Source organism: Thunnus maccoyii, chromosome 18 (genome assembly GCF_910596095.1).
Source record: "Thunnus maccoyii chromosome 18, fThuMac1.1, whole genome shotgun sequence".
Taxonomy (NCBI): domain Eukaryota; kingdom Metazoa; phylum Chordata; class Actinopteri; order Scombriformes; family Scombridae; genus Thunnus; species Thunnus maccoyii.
This window is the reverse complement of record NC_056550.1, coordinates 4,396,729-4,420,662: the sequence shown is the minus strand read 5'-3', so window position 1 is coordinate 4,420,662 and position 23,934 is coordinate 4,396,729. Positions and strand designations below refer to the sequence as shown.

At 37.4% G+C, this 23,934-nt stretch overlaps 2 protein-coding genes across 2 annotated transcripts; both read right to left on the bottom strand.

The window, feature by feature from the left end:
* Positions 1-1,356: 1,356 nt before the first annotated feature.
* Positions 1,357-8,150, bottom strand: LOC121883858 (ornithine decarboxylase-like). Its single transcript, XM_042392316.1, has 7 exons — positions 7,950-8,150; positions 7,642-7,814; positions 7,332-7,548; positions 5,900-5,983; positions 3,752-3,914; positions 3,169-3,287; positions 1,357-1,644 (listed from the first exon to the last, which is right to left on the bottom strand). The coding sequence occupies exons 1-7, from the start codon at positions 8,148-8,150 to the stop codon at positions 1,384-1,386; spliced, it is 1,218 nt and encodes a 405-aa protein (XP_042248250.1). The 3' UTR covers positions 1,357-1,383.
* A 7,740-nt stretch (positions 8,151-15,890) lies between these two features.
* LOC121883857 (ornithine decarboxylase-like) lies at positions 15,891-23,933 on the bottom strand. Its single transcript, XM_042392315.1, has 9 exons — positions 23,912-23,933; positions 23,544-23,668; positions 20,115-20,288; positions 19,809-19,981; positions 19,499-19,715; positions 18,500-18,583; positions 17,846-18,008; positions 17,277-17,395; positions 15,891-16,151 (listed from the first exon to the last, which is right to left on the bottom strand). Exons 1-9 carry the CDS (start codon positions 23,931-23,933, stop codon positions 15,891-15,893), a joined length of 1,338 nt encoding a protein of 445 aa, XP_042248249.1.
* Between the last annotated feature and the right edge of the window lies 1 nt (position 23,934).

Sequence of the window (23,934 nt, the reverse complement as noted above, 5' to 3'; positions counted from 1 at the left end):
GAACAAAATTCTGTCTTGTGTTACTATCCCTCCACCACAGCTCAGCGCAGAAATACTGTCCCTAGAAACAAAAAGAGAGAATATCATAGTAAAAAGACTAACTAAAGAAGTCATCACTGTGATTTTCATTGAAATGCAATAATACAAGAGAAAATAATGGACCTTTTTCACAATGTTAAGAAATATTTTAAAAGATTCCTTCATGGTTGTCAAAAACTAGAGGAAACACCTACATGATGAAGGAAAACATATACATTTAATTATTTTTACAAAACACAGGTAATACATTTTTCAGCATGTCTCTATACACTACATACTGTACATCACAGATAATTGATTGCTCTCAGGCAGCAACTCTACAGTGGATAATTTGTAATGGCTTGATAATGCTATATACCGAGTATCGCACTATTGTGTATTTGTGTACTTTTTCTCTTTTTCTGCACACATGCATGCACACACATGCACAGCAGACCTTGACTCTGCAGGGCGTTTACTTATGCATACTTAAACATTTACAAAGCAACATGAATTTGCATACATATTGTCTAAAAACAGGACTTGTAACAGATATTTTACATTTTATTTCTAATAATATCAATCATAGACTACATTTAAAAAAAATTAAATCTCAGACATGATAGACAAAATAACAGACAAAATCATCCTAATTAAATGATAAACGGAATTCACAAACAAACAAATCAGTTACACAAGTTGTGAATGCAAGCATACCTTATATAATAATGTCCAAGTTGTAATAACCCATTCAATAATAACTCAACTCATGATCCACTTATGAAAAAGGGATGACAGGAATGGCGTTAGTTCATTAATATACTACACATATTACTGATGTTTCTCTGATTACAGAACATTCTTATTAGCTCAGCTGTTACGGACACTTTGGTTCTGCTTTAGGACCATGATGTCCTCCATCTTTTGCTCTTTTTATCAATTAATTAATTATGAAGTTGGTTGATGTTAAAGGTCCAGTGTGTAGAATTTGGTGGCATCTAGTGGAAAGGACTTGGCAGAAATGGAATATACTATTAAAAAGTAGGTTTTAATTAGTGTACAATCCCATGAAAATAAGAAAACATGTTTTTTTTGGTAAGTATGTTTTATTGATTTTCAATATGTATTCAATACAATACATACAAGAACCCTAACCCTTCAATACAAGGACCCTAACATTGGTAGGGACATGTCCCTACTGTCCATACCCAAATCACTACATAATTAATTTCACATACAGTGAAAATAACACAATATAATCATACTAGGCCTGTCAATAGAAACTGAACAACCAATGAAAGATGTTAATTTTGTATGTTTATTAGTACTGTGCCAATTTCCAACTTATACAGAAATGTTACGAGATCATAAATGGATAATGCCGTAGGTGTGAGACAGGTTTAAGGTGTGCCATGTCTCTGCTGTCACAACAGCATAAATGTGTGCTTTTTCAAAGCCGTTGAAGGTAGTGGCTATACTAACAGAGTAAGCACCCATGTTGTCGATGAGAAGCCAGTCCCCCACGTCCAACTCAGGAATCCAGTAGTTTTCAGTTATTTTGTCAATGCTGTCGCAGGTTGGACCCCAGATGACAGACCGGTATCTCTGCTTGCTGCCCTGAACAGCCTATGTGGGGCACAGGCATTGAAATATAAAATCAACATCACACTGGCTATCATATTCTCCCACAACAATATATTTGTTGAAATCCCATGTTTTACACCACATTTTACAATTTTCATGCTCCAAGTATTCCAAAAGTAGGTTGTGTCCATTTTATGTTATCAGTCACATTACTGTTTGCAACTGGTAGCCTGCAACCACATTTTATTTTTTAGCATGCAATTTAAAATTACTGTACATTAAGATATCAGATTTGGTCCATCCATGCATTCTCTGCTGCTTGTCTGGGTCACAGTGGCACCAGACTGAGCAAATTAACTCAGATGTCTTTTTCCATAGCAACATCCTCCCTGGGAGATCTAGAGGCATTCCCAGGCCAGATGAGATATATAATCCCTCCAGTATGTTGAATGACAGATGCTGACAACCTGCTGGCCACAACTCTGAGCAGCTATCTCCACGATGGAGGTTTTGAACATGGCCCATTTAGATTCCATGTCCCCAACTTCCCCCGGGATGAAGGAGAAAATTCTGGAGGTGAGAGTTGAAGACCCTACAGACAGGGGCCTCCGCCAGATTTTTCCAGTTCACACTCACTATGTGTTCATGTTTACCAGGTCTGTCCAGCAGACTTTGGTTACAGAGTCAGTGCTGTGTATAGAGGTGAGCATAACTATATCTAGTTGGTACTGCTCCACCTCCTGCACTAGCTGTGGCCCCTACCCCACTAGAGAGGTGACATTCCATGGCCCTAGAACCAGTTTATGGTGCCAGGGATCAGCATGCCTAGTTCCCTGCCCCTGCCCGTTGCTTGTCTCACAATACACATGACCCCAATGCCAATCCCTGCGGGTGAAGGGCCCACAGAGTGGTGGCTATATGTAGTTTCTTCGGGCTGTGCCCCATGGGCCAAGGCCTGGCCACCAGACATTTGCTAGCAAGCTCCCCTCACAGGTCTGGCTCCCCCTTTCCAGGTGAGTTCCAGCACTCCAAAGATGCCCTATTGAGGTCCATGAATAGCTCTTAGTCTGACCCCTTACCTGGACCAATTTGCCTTGGGTGACCCAACCAGGGGTTATTGCAATAAGGTGGCAATTCTTGGAGAAGCCAGGTTGGGTCATTGTGGGCCTAGTATCCCTGGGACTTATGTACATATTGAACAATTCCACACCTCAAGATGTTTGTCCAAAGCCAATTAAGTGTCCATGCATGAAGTAGTGTCCCCTTTACGTATAGCAGAAAATAAGCTTGTGGAGGTCATGGTCTGAGTTCCATGCAGGAGGCCAGAGTTCACAGATCTGCAATTAATGTATGCCTTTCTTTTAACCATGACAACAAAATTTCTGCACCATTAACAAAGTATTTTAGTTGCCTAATCCTAACTATACCCTAACCTTGGATTATTTGCCATAACTTTACCTTTACTTTACCTTACTTTAATAATACAGTAGTTGCACAGATATTGAATGTAATCTGATGTTTTATAGAATCATCCAATAACGATGTTGCAATATAGTTGAGGTTCACCTTGTGAAGGTATGGTGCAACATTGATGTGGGCAGGATCATTGATGAGGCAACTCAAGGAGCCATGCACTCCATCATTAATGTAGTACATCATTCTTGCAGAGCTGTTTTCCTCACCGTCTGGAAAAATAAATAAAAAATACTGAAAGTTACTAAACTGGTAACTAGATCTATCAAATATCCATGTTTTAGGAGGACAGTAAAGGTAAAAGGAGGACAGTAAATAAAAATATAATGAAAATGATTCTTTTTAGCCATTGTCTCTCTAGCCCTCCACCACATGCAACCAGGTACCTGTGGCTCTACACAAAGTGAGTAACTACAACCTTGAAAATCAAGACTATAGTTACTCAGGGTCTAAGCTTGGCTGTCTACTGAATATTAATCTTGATGTAGTAATGCATTGCCACATAGTGCCATCAGACACATCTGATAGTTGTTAACTTTCACCCACACCTCTTGTATTTAAAATGAATATAAATTTAAATACAGCCACTCAGCTGAAGTAATCTGGTATCTTTAATGTTTGTTAAAAGTGGACAGGCAACATTCATGTGGTTTCAAAAGAAATAAATATGCATTACTGTTGTGTTCAGCCATATGATCTATGTCGACTTTTTTGGCAATGATGTTCACTGCCAGTGTGAAGGCTGATTCCACATAGTATCGGCCTGGTTCTGCAATAATCTGCACCCCGCTGTCAGGTGGGAAGAATTTATCCAGTGCCCCATTAATGACTTCTGAAAACTTGGAGGGCAGAACACAATAGATTAATTGGTATAACACCTCTTATTAACCCTTGGGCCTCGCTTTAAAATAGTATCAAAAGAGCATATTAGGGACCTAAAAGGTCCCCATCAAAAACTGGCATAAAAATATTATATATCATTTTAACCCTATAAATGCCAGTTTCTGTGATGATACCCCTAATTTTTATAAAAGAAAAAAACACAAAAATTGAAATATTTTCAACATATTAAAGCCAAATGGGATTTTTTTTTGGATTAGTCTGAGATATGTCAATGATTAGCAACAACATTGAAATGTATGCATTATTATTTTTTGTGCAGTATAAGATTAAAGTATAGAATCTGACCTGTTAACTTATAGTGTATGTAAAGTGTCCTAAAGTTTTTACTTTCTAATATTACCTTATTTTGCTCTAGAAATATAGCATAAATACAACATCACTTCGAACAACATTTATTTTACAAAATTTAACAAAATTCAACATTAACATTCAAAAATTCAGAACAGAAATGAATGAATATGTGATTGAGGTGAAGGTGTGTGTCTGTGAGAGAGAGAGAGAGGGAAAGGAGTAATGTGACCTGCAGCCCATATAAATGACCTCTTTTTAGCTGCACACACACATACACACACACACACAAACACACACACTAGTTTTTCCATACACACACATACACCACCCTTGGACATCCATATCAATACAGACAAGTTTTTAGATTAATAAATTTACTACAATGTCCTGCAAAACTTGATAATGCATGAAATGCCCCTGGTATAGCCCTTAGTGGAGAGAAATTCTAATGATATATATTTGTTTTTCACGGCAAACAGGAGAAAAATTGCTCAATCAGCTGGAAAATAGTAAAAACTACAATTCTGAAGTCAGGGCTTCAGTTTGAAAAAAAAATAGAATACATGGTTATACAATATTGTGGCCATGGGATCAAAAATACAGTATTTATGAGTTTACATTGGTCTGTATTTTCCATAAGGATTTGAGTATCTGTATTTTGGCAACACACACACACACACACACACACACACACACACACACACACACACACACACACACACACATACACCAATTTCTCCATACACGCACATACATCACATTTAGACATCCCTATCCGCACATACAACTCATTGGAACTGTAATATACTTGGCTGCAGTATTCATAATAGAGGATTAATGCCCCTGGTGGAACCAGCACAATTTGCTGCATTTGCACAAAGGGTTAAAAATGAGAAAATCAGATGGAAAATAGTAAAAACCAAAATGTTGAAGCCAGGGCTTCAGTTTGAAAGTCTTATAAAACAGAATGCATGAATTTATGCAGTAGCAACCACAGGATCAAAAAAAGTGGTTTTAATGGGTTTCAATGGGACCTAAAAGGACCCTAACATGCTGAAAGTTAGCATTGTTTCAACACAGTGTATTATAGACTTGATATAGGATCTTTGTTTGGATTTCCAGAATTGAATAAAAATACATATCTTCGCCAAAAATCATGGCTACAGCATAATCACAGCCAAAATAATCAGAAAAAATAAAACTTTAAAGGCCCTTTTAGGTCCCTAGTGAGGCACAAGGGTTAGTATTTCAGGCATTTAGCTGACACTCTAATAAAAAGTCACCAGTATCACTGACATTACAAGCCACTAAAGGTAAGGTTTCTGGATGGATACCAAATGACAATGTTTGATCTAATGTTTCCAACACTGCATAAAATGTCATACTTGCCTGACTTAGAGAAACCTTGATACTTAAAATAAATCATAGAGCCATGAATGATAAGGAATATGTAGGTATGTTTGGACCTGGAGGCTTTCTGTGATGTGATGATGTTGGTCCACCACAACCTCTCAAAAAAGTATTTTTTTTTTTGCCTGACAATGCTTGTATTATATAATCAGGTGGATTGTCTATTTAAAGGTTCCTCAATAATATAACACTGAACAAGAAAATAGTTTCTTTGTTTTACCTCTTCAAATTTCACTTCAAAGTCCTCTCTCCCAGAGAACCCTCCACCAATATCCAGGAGTCTCATTTGGAAGCCGAACAAATTCTGAAAAACATATCAGTATCACTTTTTAATTAAGGCACCCAATATGTAGAGGTTTATGAATTGGAACTTCTGGTCTGAGCAGTGCCATTACTCTTATCTGAAGGACAAGAAACAGTGAGGGTCATCTCTCCCTTTCCAACTAGCTCCCCTTAGGAAACACCATCAGTATCAGGAGTGAGGTCATTGATAAAGACTAGGAGGAGACTTGTGGAAGGAATTCAGAGATCCTTTCAGTGAGAATCTTAACTTTTCCGATTGTATGCATTGTAAGACTTCCTGTATCCACCTTTCATGTGTTGGGAGGGGAGGGGGGCTACTGCCGTTTAAAGTAGTTTACAGGCTCCATCTGACCAGCAAATGGGCAAAACTGCAGATGAGAATTGTTTAAAATGCGGGTATGATCTGGACTCCAACAGCCATATGTTTTGGTCCTGTCTGCAGCTGGAGGAATTTTGGACAGGGGCCTTTAATACCCTTTCAAATTTATGTGACACAGTTAATGATCCTCCCTGTGATGACCTGGGTTGTCCCCGAGGAGTACACCGATAAACAAGTTGCAGTTGTGGAATTCTCTACACTGCTTGCTCGATGACAATCTCATAAGCAATGGCTGGACGATGTAATAGTTTACCTCAAATGCTTAACAGCTGAGGCATATTACTCTTGGCTCAACTAGAAAGTATTATAAGATTTGGCGAAGTATTTTCTATTCTGTTTTCAAAATGGGACAAATCCCCATTGATGTGTATGGTTTTACTATGTCCTCTAACTTGTCAGAAAGACCCCTCCACTGGGCTGACCACTTACCTTTTAGAAATATCTCAAATCTATTTTCACAACCTATTAACAATTACAAATGAAGACTTAATGAATTAGTGGCAACCCTGAAGTCTTATTAATATCTCATAATTCATCTTCAAACCATTATTGAATGATTTATTACCTATTAATAAAGCCATTAGTTAGAACTTATTAACCTTTTATAAAGAGTGCCTTATTAGAAAGTCATACCAAGATATCAGTCAGTCAGTCAACCAATCAAACAATCACTCAAAACAAAAAAAAATCCTCCAAAAAGTAGAAGTAAAAAAGTATTAAACATAAAAAACAATGCCTGAGTTAACCTTTTAGTTTAATCTTTAAACAAAAAAGTTAACCCACGCTCAACTTTTGCCACTATGTGAGGCCATCCGTCTGAGTGCCCACTTATGACCACCACTGCTTTTTCGAGATAGAGGATTTGCATCGCAACTGCAAACAAACACTGCACAACAAACTTGATGAATGGCTATACTAAACATGTAAATGTACTGTATTTTTATGTTCTATTGCTATTACAATGACTTACTGCTAGGTCAAAGACATGTCTGGCATCTGTAATGGCCTGCTTGAATGTCAAACTGTCAGTGCACCCACTGCCTACATGGAAGCTGACTCCAGTGACCTCTAAGCCCAGCTCTCCAGCTCGTTCCAGCAGCTTTTCAACAGTATCCAGTCTGGCTCCAAACTTTGAACTGAGTCTTAGCAGTGATTTGGAGTCATCCACTGCGATGCGTAGCACTAGTCTGGAAAGTGATTCAAAAGACATGCATTTCTTGATGCTCTAAAAGAGTGTCCACCAAATGTAGAAGCAAAAATATCAGTAATTGTTCACTTACTTGGCTTTGCCATGACACTGAGAAATTTTTAGGAGTTCATCCTCACTATCAAAAGTCATCAGATCTACTCCATGAGCACAGGCATATTTGATGTGGGATCGTAGTTTTGTTGTATGTGCGTAAATGATTTTGTCAGGTGTCACTCCGAGGGACAAGGCCATCTGAATCTCACCCTGTTCGACCAAAATGTGTTTCATATTAGCAGACTGAGAATAAAAATGAGAAGGAAACAACCATTCTCAATAACAGAGACTGGGAAAAAAAAGAAAACAGAGTTGTAGATTATCTTCAAAATGCTTCATCAGTACCTTGCTTGCACAGTCAAAACCTGTGTCCAGAGCACTCAGCATCTGGATAACTGCTGGTGTGTTGTTGCACTTCACTGCATAGAAAGGCTTGACTCGAGGTAAGTTAGTAAGCCACCTGAGGTGTTTCTCAAATACACTGTCTAGATTTGCCACATAGAAGGGTTCTTCGTTGTCCTGAATGAATAAAGCAGAGATAAACATTTTATTTTGAAAATTCATGTCTCAAAAATCTCAACTCTCGACGATACTTCACATGTAGCCCCTAGGGAAATTTAATCTGCCTTGAGCTATCATTACAGTTGAGTTATTTCATCTACAACTGATTATCTGTCTAGATTTGCCACATAGAAGGGTTCTTCATTGTCCTGAATGAAAAAAGCAGAGATAACATTTTATTTAAAAAATTTGAAATCTCATTTATCTCACAATACTTTCACGCAATTATAGATATATAGTATGTAGAAATTAAGTGTCATGATGTCTCTGATACTCACCACTGATCCACGTTCTTCTATTTTATTGTCTATGAAATTATTAATGGTCTTTCCTTTTTCTAAGATTTCAATGTCACAATTCTCAGAGGACAAAACCTGCATAACTGATCTGTTTGTAGTTACTGATTCTGGAAGAGATGACAATCATTAAGAGACAAAAGCATAATATTAATAACTGTTAGTTTACACACAGCACAGAGCAAGTTTTGTTAATAGTAGTCAACCAAATAATGTATTGATAACATAGATAGCCACATTTGCATCACACATGAAAAGACATAAAAAAAAAATCTGGAAAGCTTTTTTCTTCTTACCATGGCCCATATTCTTTTCCATATTTTGCAACCCTGAAAAATTCAAATATTTTCAAGTGAGTTTAAGCATAACAACAACAATTCCATGAAACAGAACTGGAAGTAAGTTTGATAGTAAGTACTCACACAAGTCCAGCTGACACTTGTTATAACTTTGCCATTACATTCTGATTTTGTTAGCTGGCTTTTCCCCACCCACTGTTTTAAAACACATGATAGTCCTATTTACCTTGAAACCTGAAAAAGCAGTTGAAAAAATTCTTATCATGTAGAGAGCTATCTACACTCATTACAATAAGACAAATAGTGCTGACCACCAGGGAGAAAAAGCTTTTGTCCATTCTGGTTGTTTGCAGCAGTGCATCCCAGCTCCAAGCTAACTTTTTTCACCACTGTTCTGGAACTGTCCTGACAAACAATTTAATGAATGTAAAAGTGAATGTAAACGGTCCCAAAATCAAAATGTTGTTCCTTCGTAACACTTTTTAATTGCATTTAAATGTCTTTTTACTTGTGTTGCTTTTATATTCTGTCTTGATGCCTTTTATGCTCTATGTAAAGCACTTTGAATTGCCTTGTTGTTGAAATGTACTATACAAATAAACTTTCCTTGCCATGCCTTGCCTTTACTTTGCATAGCAAGACAGAGTTTGCCTGGGGCCCCCACATCACTAAATCTGCCCCCTTTAACTATTTACTTTAAAGAGTAACTTTACTTTAAAGATTTGAGATGCTGCTTTCAGCAATTGTAAATATTTCAATGGTGAACTGTGCCTTTGCAATACAATTTCATATTTATGAAGCCTACTATGTATGCTGCCATGTGGTCTGGAAAGATTGTAGCATGCTGGGTGCACCAATTTCTCCAGCAATCTCTCTTGTATAATTGTAGAAACAATTGTAATTCATATCTGTATATTTCTTAGTATTCCCCATTGCTAAGTTTGCTTAGTTGTGAGTCAGTAATTTGTGCCTTACAAAAATGAAGCTGTCCGCTGTGGAGCAGCTCTGCTCTGCTCTCTGCAATATTCACATTTTAGAGAATGTAATTAATATTTTCCTCATTAATAATGTATTATTTCACCACCCGCGACCCATCAGCTATTAATCAGAATGTAACTTTTTATGACCTGACCTGCCTGATCTGCAGATATAACTGCAATCCGTGCATCACTTTTGTCCATGTACAAGCTATGTTTGATATGTGTTTAAGGCCTAGATTATAACAAAAAAGACCACAACAATATATTGAAATCATCTAAATGTACGCTTTATCTAATGTACTCACACACAGCCAGGATAGATGGGCCAGTGGTACTGTGGGAACATTTCAGGTCTGATGCGGAGTAGCCAGCCAGTGATAATAACTATAGTAACAGCAGACACAACACAGCACACACAACAACAGACACAGACTCCAAGTGGCCATCTGCTTGAAAATAACAATATTTCCATTCAGCAACTGCCTGACATTGGCAATTGATAGACACCACCAGCAAACCCATTTTATAGTTTGTATAGTTTTATTGTCTTTGTGTTTCTTAGAAAGTGGTATCAGTTCAATTGCTTTGGTCCAGTGTGATATGATAAATAATGCTTACTTTATATTTTGGACCCTTTCTTTTTGTATCTTCACAAATCAAAGTGTTTTCAGACTTGAGCAAAACCCCTGAAATATCCATATTGATTATATGGTAAACAGTGCTGTAAAACAGGATGGGTATGCACCAAATTTGGGATTGGCACTAAATTTTTGTACAGACATTCATGGTTCCCAGACGATGTATGTATCCTTCTGACTGGTGATTTAAACAAAATATCTCTACAAGCATTGGATGGATTGCCATTGGATTTGGAGGGTGAATTCTCTGGGCAATCCACAAATGTTTGCATGCCAACACGCTAAACTAACTGACAGTGATAAACATTATATGTGCAAAACATCAGTGTGTTAGCATTGTTGTTGTGTGCTTGTTAGTATGCTGACCTAAGTACAGTACACAGTGCTGTTAGCATGGCTTTATACTATTAGGCCGTTTTAATGTCATATCAGAGTTTTCAGAATTATGAGATTCTGTCTTGAAAAAAGTGTTCACATCAACATCCAAGTCATAATAACAACTAGGAAACTCAGACTTTTCTGGAAGCACTGATGTATTCAACTTGGCACTAATTTATTGATTAATCCATAGAATTGATAATAAGAAAGTGCCTGAAAAATCAATTAAAAAGGGATACCTCACATCAGCTAAATTCTCTCATTTATAGCTATTAAACCCAAACTTAAAGGATATGGTGTTACATTGTCAATGCACAGTAATTTTAAGCCTCACTTCATGAATTCTGTAATCATACATTTTAAAAAAAAATTCTACCGTGGTGTGAACTCTCCCAAGTTGTGATTATGGGAATCTTTCCCAGCTCTACCATCTATCCCACATGACATGAATGTGGCATGTTTAACTTGGTGGCACAAGCACCCATAAAAATAAATTTAAGTGTAGAGTCTTGAAGGCTTACATTCAGGGTCAGATCATTTCATAAGTGGCTCAGCAATGGAAGACCCAATTAGAATGCTTGTATGAAAGAAAGAAGGCCTTCTTTAGATCATATAGATCCTCCAATGATGTGAAGGCAACAGGACAGATATGTGTTACAAACCAATGGTTATTATGCAAAGTCATTACAAACATGCAAAAACCCACTGTTTACCTGGACCAAGTTGTGTACAAACGGCTCGAGGCTGCTACAAAAACATACAAACAACTTCTGCACACACCAGACAAGTGTTGACTTACTCAACAGCAATTCTCTTTCTCTTTCTCCCCTGCATTGCTATGTGTCATCCCCTCTTTTCCAACTTGAGTGGAAGAATTGGAATATCAGTCTTACTTCTTGAAGCGCATTTTAATTGTAATGTAATGATACAGTAGAATTATGATTGTATTAGTCCTGTATTAGTAGTTTAGGTGAGGAAGTAGATAGATCTCCTGAGGAGAAGAACATTTTAGCTTTGTGGAGCCCTCGTTGTCAGGCTGTGTGGTTCAGTCTCCAATCCTTTCCTTGTAAACGTGTCAGGACCTGTCAAGTAGGATGCAAACAAGTGCAGAACCTGAGACCCAAGGGGAAAAGGACCTTATCACTCACAGTGTCAACAGAAAACAAAAGACAAGAGGTTGAGTAGACAGTCTTTTTATTTATTGAGACACCATCCCAAAAGCAACTCAGAGAGGCGTTTCGACAAGACCGCTGCATTTTTTAGTACTTTCAGTCTGTTTTGTAGGTAAACATTCCCACTCTAAATTCCACTGGTTGAGGCAGCCAATATGGACATTGACTCCTTTTAAAGAATCAGGCTTCAGAGGGATTTCTTTTAAAAGGTTTATTTCAAATTACTCAGTCTGTGTCCATGTGTAGTGCTTGCTTTGGGGTGTAGTTGTTGTAATTTGTGGGTATGCGTTTGTGTGGTGTGTGGATAGAGCATATGTAGGGAAACATGAGCTAAATTAGGCAAGCTAACATTTATGTAGAGAACATAAGATTAGATATTAGTGAATTTTAGCAAGGGCGATTCAATACAATAAAATATGGCAAACCCCTTGTTCTTCATACAGTAATAAATGCATTAACTTAACTACACCAAATTAACATACAGTTGAATGATGACAAGGCTAAAATATGCACATTAACTGCAGCTGAACTGAAGAATCATGGCAGTGGGGCAGCTAATTGGCTAGCTGTTGCATAATACCAATTAACTCACTAGAGTGGCTAAAACTCGACAGAATCTCAACAGTGAACTTAAATTTTAATAGGAAATGTCCTTTACGGATAAATAATCGGTAATTACATCTTTTCATGAATGCACAACAACAGAATAGTCCACACGGCCATGTTATCCACTCCTCATGGTGCTGAGGTGACTGAGAGAGGCAGCAGACTCTCTGAGCCTGTCACTCTTATTTTAGTCCACTAGGAATCACTGCTGGGCTTTCCAACACCCACAACAAAGCAGTTGCCTTTTTACCAGTGAGAGTATATTCATCAGTGGAGGCTTCAGTCATGGAAACATGCCCATCAGATCGCAGAGGAGCATGACAAAAGCAAGGCCCACAGAGAGGGTGCTGAAACCTACTTCCTCAGAACTAGCAAAGCTTACATCAGTAGCCTTTTAAGTCAGAAGCAAATGTCCTATCGGGAGCAGGTCAGAAAGAAGAGGCAGGTTTTGGAACCAGTCATTGTCATAATTAAAGTAATTGGTAAGTGCGGTCTTAACGACAGAGGAGACAGACATGAAGCTGCTTACACCCTGGAAGATGTGACCTTGGACCATGGCAATTGTGTTGCTTAGTGTCTGCTCTGCTGAAAAGAGTAAGAAGCAACACTGATACAAAAAATAAAGGAAGTGGGTCTTTTTCTACTCCAAAACAACCATGAACAAAGTTACTGATTTTTGACTAATTCAAGGGGAAATAGCTGTTCAAGTGAAGCAGGCAGCAGTGCTTTCAGTCCAAATGGACACAACACAGGATTTAGCATCCAAAGACTAGTGTGAAGTACTGCTGTGTTATGTCACTGATGTTATCTGTGAAAGACTAATCCCTGTCATTGACTGTGAGTCACTGACTCGACACAAAATCCACAATCATCATTCTGTACCCAAATACATTCCAAAGCTGATCTGAAATTAATATGAGTCTTCAGCAATCTGAATTAGACAAATGAAGTTACAGTCTTTCTAGAGCAAAATTCCATCTTGTGTTACTATCCCTCCACTGCAGCTCAGCACAGAAATACTAATAATCCCTAGAAACAAAAAGAGAGAATATCATAGTAAAAAGACTAACTAAAGAAGATACCCACTTTCCTTTCATTCACTAAACTTTATTACTGTGATTTTCATTGAAGTACAATATTACAAGAGAAAATAATTAACCTTTTCCACAATGTTAAGAAATATTTTAAAAGATTTCTTCATGGTTGTCAAAAACTAGTTTTAGATACCCTAGTTAACATACAAACATACAAAGGTAAAAATGGCACACCTACACACACACACACACACACACACACACACACACACACACACACACACACACACACACACACACACACACACATATACACAGTGGACACACCTACATGATGAAGGAAAACATATACATTTAATTATTTTTACAAAACACAGGTAATATAGCTATCTGAATTAGACAAATTAAGTTACAGTCTTTCTAGAACAAAATTCTGTCTTGTGTTACTATCCCTCCACCACAGCTCAGCGCAGAAATACTGTCCCTAGAAACAAAAAGAGAGAATATCATAGTAAAAAGACTAACTAAAGAAGTCGTCACTGTGATTTTCATTGAAATGCAATAATACAAGAGAAAATAATGGACCTTTTTCACAATGTTAAGAAATATTTTAAAAGATTCCTTCATGGTTGTCAAAAACTAGAGGAAACACCTACATGATGAAGGAAAACATATACATTTAATTATTTTTACAAAACACAGGTAATACATTTTTCAGCATGTCTCTATACACTACATACTGTACATCACAGATAATTGATTGCTCTCAGGCAGCAACTCTACGGTGGATAATTTGTAATGGCTTGATAATGCTATATACCAAGTGTCACACTGTTGTATATTTGTGTACTTTTTCTCTTTTTCTGCACACATGCATACAAACACATGCACATCAGACCTTGACTCTGCAGGGCATTTACTTATGCATACTTATGCAAACATGTACAGTGCAACATGCATTTGCATACAAATTGTCTAAAACAGGACTTGATATTTTACATTTTATTTTTAATAATGTCATTCATAGACTACATTAAAAAACATGACATGACAGACATGATAGATTTTCAAAATAATCCTAATTAAATGATAAATGGAATTCACAAACAAACAAATCAGTTGGACAAGTTGTGAATGCAAGCATACCTTATATAATAATGTCCAAGTTGTAACCCATTCGATAATAACTCAACTCATGATCCACTTATGAAAAAGGGATGACAGGGATGGCGTTAGTTCATTAACATACTACACATATTACTGATGTTTCTCTGATTACAGAACATTCTTATTAGCTCAGCTGTTATAGACACTTTGGTTCTGCTTTAGGACCATGATGTCCTCCATCTTTTGCTCTTTTTACAATTATGAAGTTGGTTGATGTTAAAGGTCCAGTGTGTAGAATTTGGTGGCATCTAGTGGAAAGGACTTGGCAGAAACGGAATATACTTTTAATGAGTAGGTTTTAATTAGTGTATAATCCCATGAAAATAAGAAACATGTTTTTGTTAGCTTAGAATGAGCCTGTTATATCTACATAGAGAGCAAATCCTCTTCCAAGAAGTCAGCCATGTTGCTACAGTGTGTTTCTATAGTTTGCCATGTTTCTACAGCAGCCCAGAAAAGACAAACCAAACACTGGCTTGAGAGAGGGCCTTTCACATTTTTCACAGGTTTTGCAGCCACTGTAGGTTCTCCTACACACTTGGAAGATTTAAATTATGTTTTAGCAATGAACACAAATTAGCCAAAACCCCATGCCTGAAATTGGAGGACACAGTAATATCAAGTGATTAATGTTAGCTATATCTATATATATAGTGGTTAAATCATTTTTAGCTCTTGTATGTGATGTCTTAATTGTTGAGTCTATTAATAAGTGCTTCAAATCCACTGCCATCCATTCATCTCACAGTTGCTACTGTTGCAGCTACCTGGCAATGTGCACAGTCAGAGGGTTTCTAGATCCTCAGGTCAGGTACCTCCTATATTTCGCTCAGTCATTCTCCATTTAAGCAGCTCACTTTTTACAGAAAAACACAAACCTGGTCACTTTGCTTAGACCATACTGGTAACCTTGTGATTGTTTGATAACATTAGAATGTTGGTGGGGACATTTTAGCAGAACCCTAACATTGGTAGGGACATGCCACTACTGTCCATACCCAAATCACTACATAATTAATTTCAAATGCAGTGAAAATAACACAATATAATCACACTAGGCCTGTCAATAGAAACTGACCAACCAATGAAAAATTTTAAATATGCATGTTCATTAGTACTATGCCAATGTCCAACTTATACAGAAATGTTACGAGATCATAAATGGATAATGCTGTAGGTTTGAGACAGGTTTAAGGTGTGCCATGTCTCTGCTGTCACAACAGCATAAATGTGTGCTTTTTCAAAGCCGTTGAAGGTAGTGGCTAGACTAACAGAGTAAGCACCCATGTTGTCGATGAGAAGCCAGTCCCCCACGTCCAACTCAGGAATCCAGTAGTTGTCAGTTATTTTGTCAGTGCTATCGCAGGTTGGACCCCAGATGACAGACCGGTATCTCTGCTCGCTGCCCTCAACAGCCTATGTGGAGCACAGGCATTGAAATATAAAATCAACATCACACTGGTTATCATATTCTTGTCATGGACTCATGGGTTGGGACTCTTTGTGTTCTTTGGGTTTTCTGTGTTACACTTATGTTGCCTAGTCATTTGGTTAAGCTTGTTTATGTTATTTGACTTTGGGGGACTTTCTCGCATTCTTGGTTGGATTGTGGTTTAAGTGTTGTGTTCTGGTCTCAGGTTTTGAACATGGCCCATTTAGATTCCATGTTCCCAACCTCCCCTGGGATGAAGGAAAAAATTCTGGAGGTGAGAGTTGAAGACCCTACAGACAGGGGCCTCCGCCAGATTTTTACAGTTCACCCTCACTACGTGTTCATGTTTACCAGGTCTGCCCTGCAGACTTTGGTTCCAGAGCCAGTGCTGTGTGTAGAGGTACTGCTCCACCTCCTGCACTAGCTGTGGCTCCTACCCCACTAAAGTGGTGACATTCCATGGCCCTAGAACCAGTTTATGGTGCCAGGGATCAGCATGCCTGGTTCCCAGCGCCCGCCTGCTGCTTGTCTTACAATACACATGACCCCAATGCCAATCCCTGTGGGTGAAGGGCCCACAGAGTGGTGGTTACATGTAGTTTCTTTGGGCTGTGCCCCATGGGCCAAGGTCTGGCCACCAGACACTTGCCTGCAAGCTCCCCTCCCAGGCCTGGCTCCCCTTTTCCAGGTGAGGTTCCAGCATTCCAAAGATGCCATATTAAGGTCCATGAATAGCTCTTAGTCTGACCCCTCACCTGGATCAATTTGCCTTGGGTGACCCTACCAGGGGTTATTGCACCTGATAACACAGCTCTCAGGGTCACTCTGATGCAAAAACCCCTTCACCACAATAAGGTGGCAATTCTTGGAGAAGCCAAGTTGGGTCATTGTGCTTAATTTAGGGCCTAGTATCCCTGGGACTTATGTACATATTGAACAATTCCACACCTCAAGATGTTGTCCAAGGGCAACATTAAATGTCCATCTTTGATCTTTACCTTACTTTAATAATACAGTAGTTGCAATGTACAGATATTGAATGTAATCTGGTGTTTTACAGAATCATCCAATAATGATGTTCTTATGTGGCGATATAGTTGTAAGTTCACCTTGTGAATGTATGGTGCAACATCGATGTGGGCAGGATCATTGATGAGGCAACTCATGGAGCCATACACTCCATCATTAATGTAGTACATCATTCTGTCAGAGCTGTTTTCCTCACTGTCTGGAAAAAATACATGAAAAATAATGAAAGTTACTAAAATGGTAACTAGATCTATGAAATATCCATGTTTTATGAGGAAAGTAAAGGGTAAATTATGATGAAAATGATCCTTTTTAGCCATTGTCTCTCATTTAGCCCTCATCCACATGCAACCAGGTGTCTGTGGCTCTGCACAAAGTGAGTAACTACAACCCTGAAAATCAAGATTATGGTTACTCAGAGGCTAAGCATGGCTGTCTACTGAATATTAATCTTGATGTAGTAATGCATTGCCACATAGTGCCATCAGACACATCTGACAGTTGTTAACTTTCACCCACACCTCTTGTATTTAAAATGAATATAAATTTAAATACAGCCACTCAGCTGAAGTAATCTGGTATCTTTAGCGTTTGTTTAAAGTGGACAGGCAACATTCATGTGGCTTCAAAAGACATAAATATACATTACTGTTGTGTTCAGCCATATGATCTATGTCGACTCTTTTGGCAATGACGTTTACTGCCAGTGTGAAGGCTGATTCCACGTAGTATCGGCCTGGTTCTGCAATAATCTGCACACCACTGTCAGGTGGGAAGAATTTATCCAGTGCCCCATTTATGACTTCGGAAAACTTGAGGGCAAAACACAATAGATTAATTGGATATTTCATGGGTATAACACCTCTTATTAGTATTTCAGACATTTAGCTGGCACTCTAATAAAAAGTCACCAACAGTCACCAGTATCACTGACATTACAAGCAACTAAAGGTAAGGTTTCTGGGTGGATACCAAATGGCAAAGTTTGATCTAATGTTTCCAACATCACTTGACTTAGAGAAACCTTGATACTAAAGATAAATCATAGAGCCATGAATGATAAGGAATATGTAGGTATGTTTGGACCTTGGCTTTCTGTAATATGTTGGTCCACCACAACCTCTCAAAAAAGTCTTCATATTTTTTTGCCTGACAATGCCTGTATTATATAATCAGGTGGACTGTCTATTTAAAGGTTCCTCAATAATATAACACTGAACAAGAAAATAGTTGTTGCAATTATTTGAGTCATTAGAATACTGAGGTGAACAAGCACTAGCATTGTATATTATCTTTGTTTTACCTCTTCAAATTTCACTTCAAAGTCCTCTCTCCCAGAGAACCCTCCACCAATATCCAGGAGTTTCATCTGGAAGCCGAACAAATTCTGTAAAACATATCAGTACCACTTTCTAATTAAAGCACCCTACATGTAGAGGTTTTGTTCGGGAGGCCGAACAAAGCAATTAATGATCCTAACCCTGTGATGACCATATCCTGGGTTGTCCCTGAGGAGTACACCCATAAACAAGTTGCAGTTGTGGGATTCTCTACACCACTTGCTCGATGTTGCTCAAATGCTTAACAGCTGAGGCATATTACTCTTGGCTCAACTAGAAAGCATTATAAGATTTGGCAAAGTATTTTCTATTCTGTTTTTAAAATGGGACAAATCCCCATTGATGTGTATGATTTTACTATGTCCTTTAACTTGTCAGAAAGACCCCTCCACTGAGTTGACCACTTACCTTTTAGAAATATCTCAAATCTATTTTCACAACCTATTAACAATTACAAATGAAGACTTAATGGATTAGTGGCAACCCTGAAGTCTTATTAATATCTCATAATTCATCTGCAAAACATTAGTGAATGATTTATTACCTATTAATAAAGCCATTAGTTAGAACTTATTAACCTTTTATAAAGAGTGCCTTATTAGAAAGTCATACCAAGATATCAGTCAGTCAGTCAACCAATCAATCAATTAATCAAAACAAAAAAAATCCTTAAAAAAGTAGAAGTGAAAAAGTATTAAACATAAAAAACAATGCCTAAGTTAACTCTTTAGTTTAAACTTTAAACACAAAAGTTAACCCACGCTCAACTTTTGCCGCTATGTGAGGTCATCCTTTGTTTGAATGCAGGGTTGTTTTCCATCTGAGTGCCCACTTACTTTTTTGAGACAGAGGATTTGCATCGCAACTGCAAACAAACACTGCACAACAAACTTGATGAATGGCTATACTAAACATGTAAATGTACTGTATTTTTATGTTCTATTGCTATAACAATGACTTACTGCTAGGTCAAAGACATGTCTGGCATCTGTAATGGCCTGCTTGAATGTCAAACTGTCAGTGCACCCACTGCCTACATGGAAGCTGACTCCAGTGACCTCTAAGCCCAGCTCTCCAGCTCGTTCCAGCAGCTTTTCAACAGTATCCAGTCTGGCTCCAAACTTTGAACTGAGTCTTAGCAGTGATTTGGAGTCATCCACTCCGATGCGTAGCACTAGTCTGGAAAGTGATTCAAAAGACGTGCATTTCTTGATGCTCTAAAAGAGTGTCCACCAAATGTAGAAGCAAAAATATCAGTAATTGTTCACTTACTTGGCTTTGCCATGACACTGAGAAATTTTTAGGAGTTCATCCTCACTATCAAAAGTCATCAGATCTACTCCGTGAGCACAGGCATATTTGATATGGGACCGTGGTTTTGTTGTATGTGCGTAAATGATTTTGTCAGGTGTCACTCCGAGGGACAGGGCCATCTGAATCTCACCCTGTTAGACCAAAATGTGTTTCATATTAGCAGACTGAGAATAAAAATGAGAAGGAAACAACCATTCTCAATAACAGAGACTGTGAAAAAAGAAAACAGAGTTGTAGATTATCTTCAAAATACTTCATCAGTACCTTGCTGGCACAGTCAAAACCTGTGTCCAGAGCACTCAGCATCTGGATAACTGCTGGTGTGTTGTTGCACTTCACTGCATAGAAAGGCTTGACTCGAGGTAAGTTAGTAAGCCACCTGAGGTGTTTCTCATACACAATGTCTAGATTTGCCACATAGAAGGGGTCTTCATTGTCCTGAATGAATAAAGCAGAGATAACATTTTATTTTGAAAATTCACATCTCAAAAATCTCAAAAATCTCAACTCTCTACGATACTTTCACACAATTATAGATTTATATGTAGCCCCTAGGGCAACATGAAGTATGGCATTTATGTTTACATTGTTTACATTTACATTGTTTTTCACTTTTTGAGGTTTGACTGGTGCTCTTTTAATTACATCATCTTGTGGCGCCTTCTCCCTCTGAAATGGTTTGTATGGAGCACAAGTAGTAGTATAAATAAGTATAAGTATAAATAAATAAATAAATAAATACATACATTTTGGTAATAAAAAAGGACATAATTAAATGAATGTCTTGAATTTATTTATACATTTTTTCATTTATTTATTTCTGTATTTCTATATATATTTATTTCTGTATTTCTGTGTCAGTATGTTAATTGAGTGGGTAGTCCTAAGATCAGTCTAAAGCAGAATTGTTCAGCTGGGTGAGCCAGACAGAAGCAAAGGATTCCTATCAACTCTACATGATAAAAGCTAGCTATGCTAAGTTTCTATTAACTACATGCACAGACTGTATATAAAGATGGACGATGCGTCTCCACTTCCTACCGCTATGCAAACTGAAGCCAAAATATCGTGTTTATGGCATGAATGTATTACAGGAGCTGCCATGGTGCTTGTATGGAGGCACTTGCAACCAGACTCTGCAGTAAAGTCAGGGGGATGGGATTTGGCCCCTAACTTGAATTAGTAGCTACAGCTGTAACCATGGTTGCGTTTAAGTAATACCATTTTCAGAGTAATACAGGTCAGTAACACAGCAGCCTGGGAAGGTTGGGGTTGCATACGCAAGGGATAATGCCTAATGAGATGTCCATTATCAGGAATTAATGGAGGCCAGAACCATCTGACGCACAGTGGAGGACCGTTGCCTCTGCAGAGTTTATTCCTTACCATAGTTACTTGCCAAAGAAAAAAAATAAGACCACTAATTTATATTTTCATGCATTTTGCAATCAAAATCTAAAGTTTTTCACAAGCCATAACTCAGTTTCCTGGTACCATCTGAAGGTTTGACTAATACCTGGAGCAATCATTACTATACCATAAGGTTCTTATGCAGTGGAAATGTTGTTCACTACTCCAGTATATAGGATGAACCTCAGATATGACTTGGCAACAGGAAATATTTCTAGTTCACTCAGCTCATAGAACCCTTTGGCATAGCTATGAGCCAGAAAACTAACATTATGCTAGCAAGATTCAAAGTCAATAACACTGCGTATGATTGACAAACAGTAACAAAGATTTTCACTAACAAATGATAGGCCATGTGCACTGTTGGCCACAGCCTGAAGTAGTGAGTTGAACAGCGTATAGGATGTGAGATGATTGCTTTAAAGTATCAGTAAGTTCAGAGGGATAATGTACTTCTTGCTGTTTGTGTGTTAAGTCGCCATCCAGTAGTGTTCAGAGGATGAGACACTGAAGGACAACAGTCAGTGTTGTATATAAAATATTCTATAGAATATAGAATACATTAATTCTAATGTCGAGGTGTCCACAGCCAGCTGATGCTAATGCTGGCAGAGGTTTGGGTAATGCTTTAGATTACAGCTTGCAACGTACAGCGTAATTACTCCGTAGTTATGGTGTAATCTTTTGTACTGATGGTGTACCTGCACAGTCCGAATCAATACATATATGTAGGTACAGAACTTACAGAGAATTTATACTGTAGTTATTTTTAATTACTAGGTACCTATTCTATTATTATAGAGTATGTGCGACCTACTGAGCAATATATGGATGTTTGGGAGGAACTTAAAGTGAACTTTTACTGTAGTTATTATTTAGCTACTGTGTACCTCTTCTATTATTACAGGGTACAGTATGACCATAAAACCAGCAAAAATCTGGACATTTCAGAGAAGTGGAGTGATGACTTCTGCTAATAAATTTGATGTGATTTTATTTCAAAATGACCTTACCAACAAACAGGTAAACTACAAATTGTAAATCAAATAAGTGACAAAGATTTGGAAAAAAAAAAGTATTAATTTATTTGTTTATAGTTATGTCATTTTTGTGTTCAATAAGTTTGATGTACTCCAATTGGGAAATGAACACCACCAACAGTTCATTTCAACAACCCAACTCCTAATATTTGCATAATGGCAGTGGATGGAACTGTGCATTCATTAGAATTTTCTTTTGCCGATTTTTTGGAAATTTGTTTAAAATTTGCATACATTTGGATGGAAACCTGGCTAGTGACTCTGTAATTATGAGTTCTCAACTTTTGAAAAAATTCTGCTTGATTAGAGCAAGGGGGCTTCAACTGTTTTTGGCCACCAAGTGTTGACCAGGCCTACAATGGAGTTTATTTTCTTTAATTTCATTTTTCTGGTTACTGGCTTGTGTGAGTGTGTGTGGGCCACAAGGTTAATAAGTGCCATTTAAAGTTCTTTTGGAATTAATTTTTTGTTTCTTAGATTGTTTTATTTTGTTTGCTGCTAAGGGAAAAAGGGTACATCAAAAGTTAAAATATAAAGGGCATAAGTAATAATTAGTCATGTGAAAATAATGTAAAATGTTTTTTTATGTGAAAGGTCAGTAAACTGTGATTCTCTTGGATTACTGTTATTAATATTTATATATATGGCTGCAACTAACAATTATTTTCATTACAGATTAATCTGCCGATTATTTTCTCGATTTATGATTTAGTCCATGAAGTCTTAAAAAAAAGTGAAAATATGGCATTCACAGTTTCTCAGAGGCCACACAATTTGCTTGTTTTGTCTCACTAAGATTTACTGTCAAATATGACAAGGAAAGACAGTAATCATCACATTTGGGAAGGTGGAACAATGAAATGTTTGAGAGTTTTGCTTGAAAATTGACTGAAACAATTAATCAATTATCAAAATAGATGCCGATTAATTTTCTACTGATCGTTGAATCGACTAATCGTTGCAAGTCTATTTTTACATTGTATATTTATTTTTTTGTGTTAACTTTATTTTTCTTATCTAATAATACAATTTCCCCTCTTTTAGTTAAAACATTTGAATTAATTTTCAGGGACAGTTCTATTGTGATTTCTCTTAAATAATTAAATAATCATAGTGAAGCCTTAAGCATAAGGAAGGGAACAGTTAACAGAATGTAAAATACACTATGAATGGGAATGAGGTTCTAACTAAAGTAACCTAGAACGTGTAACATAAGTGTCATGATGTCTGTGATACTCACCACTGAATCAAGCTCTTGTATTTTTTTGTCTATGAAATTGTTGATGGTCCTTCCATTATCTAAAATGACGATGTCACAGTTCTCAGGGGACAAAACTTGCATAACTGATTTGTTTGTAGTTACTGATGCTGCAAGAGATGACAAACAGGAAAAGTCAGAAGTATAAAATAAATCAGTATAAAACAAATTTTGTTGATATAAATCTGGAGACCCCATCATTATACAAAATCTGTTTTGTTTGTCTTTGATTATATCTATTTTTCCAAATAGTACCCAAAAACCAAATAATGCAGTGATAACATACATAGGCACATTTACCTCACACATTACAACACATTAAACATCACCCTGAAAAGTTTTTATCTTCTTACCATGGCTGGTATTCTTCTCCATA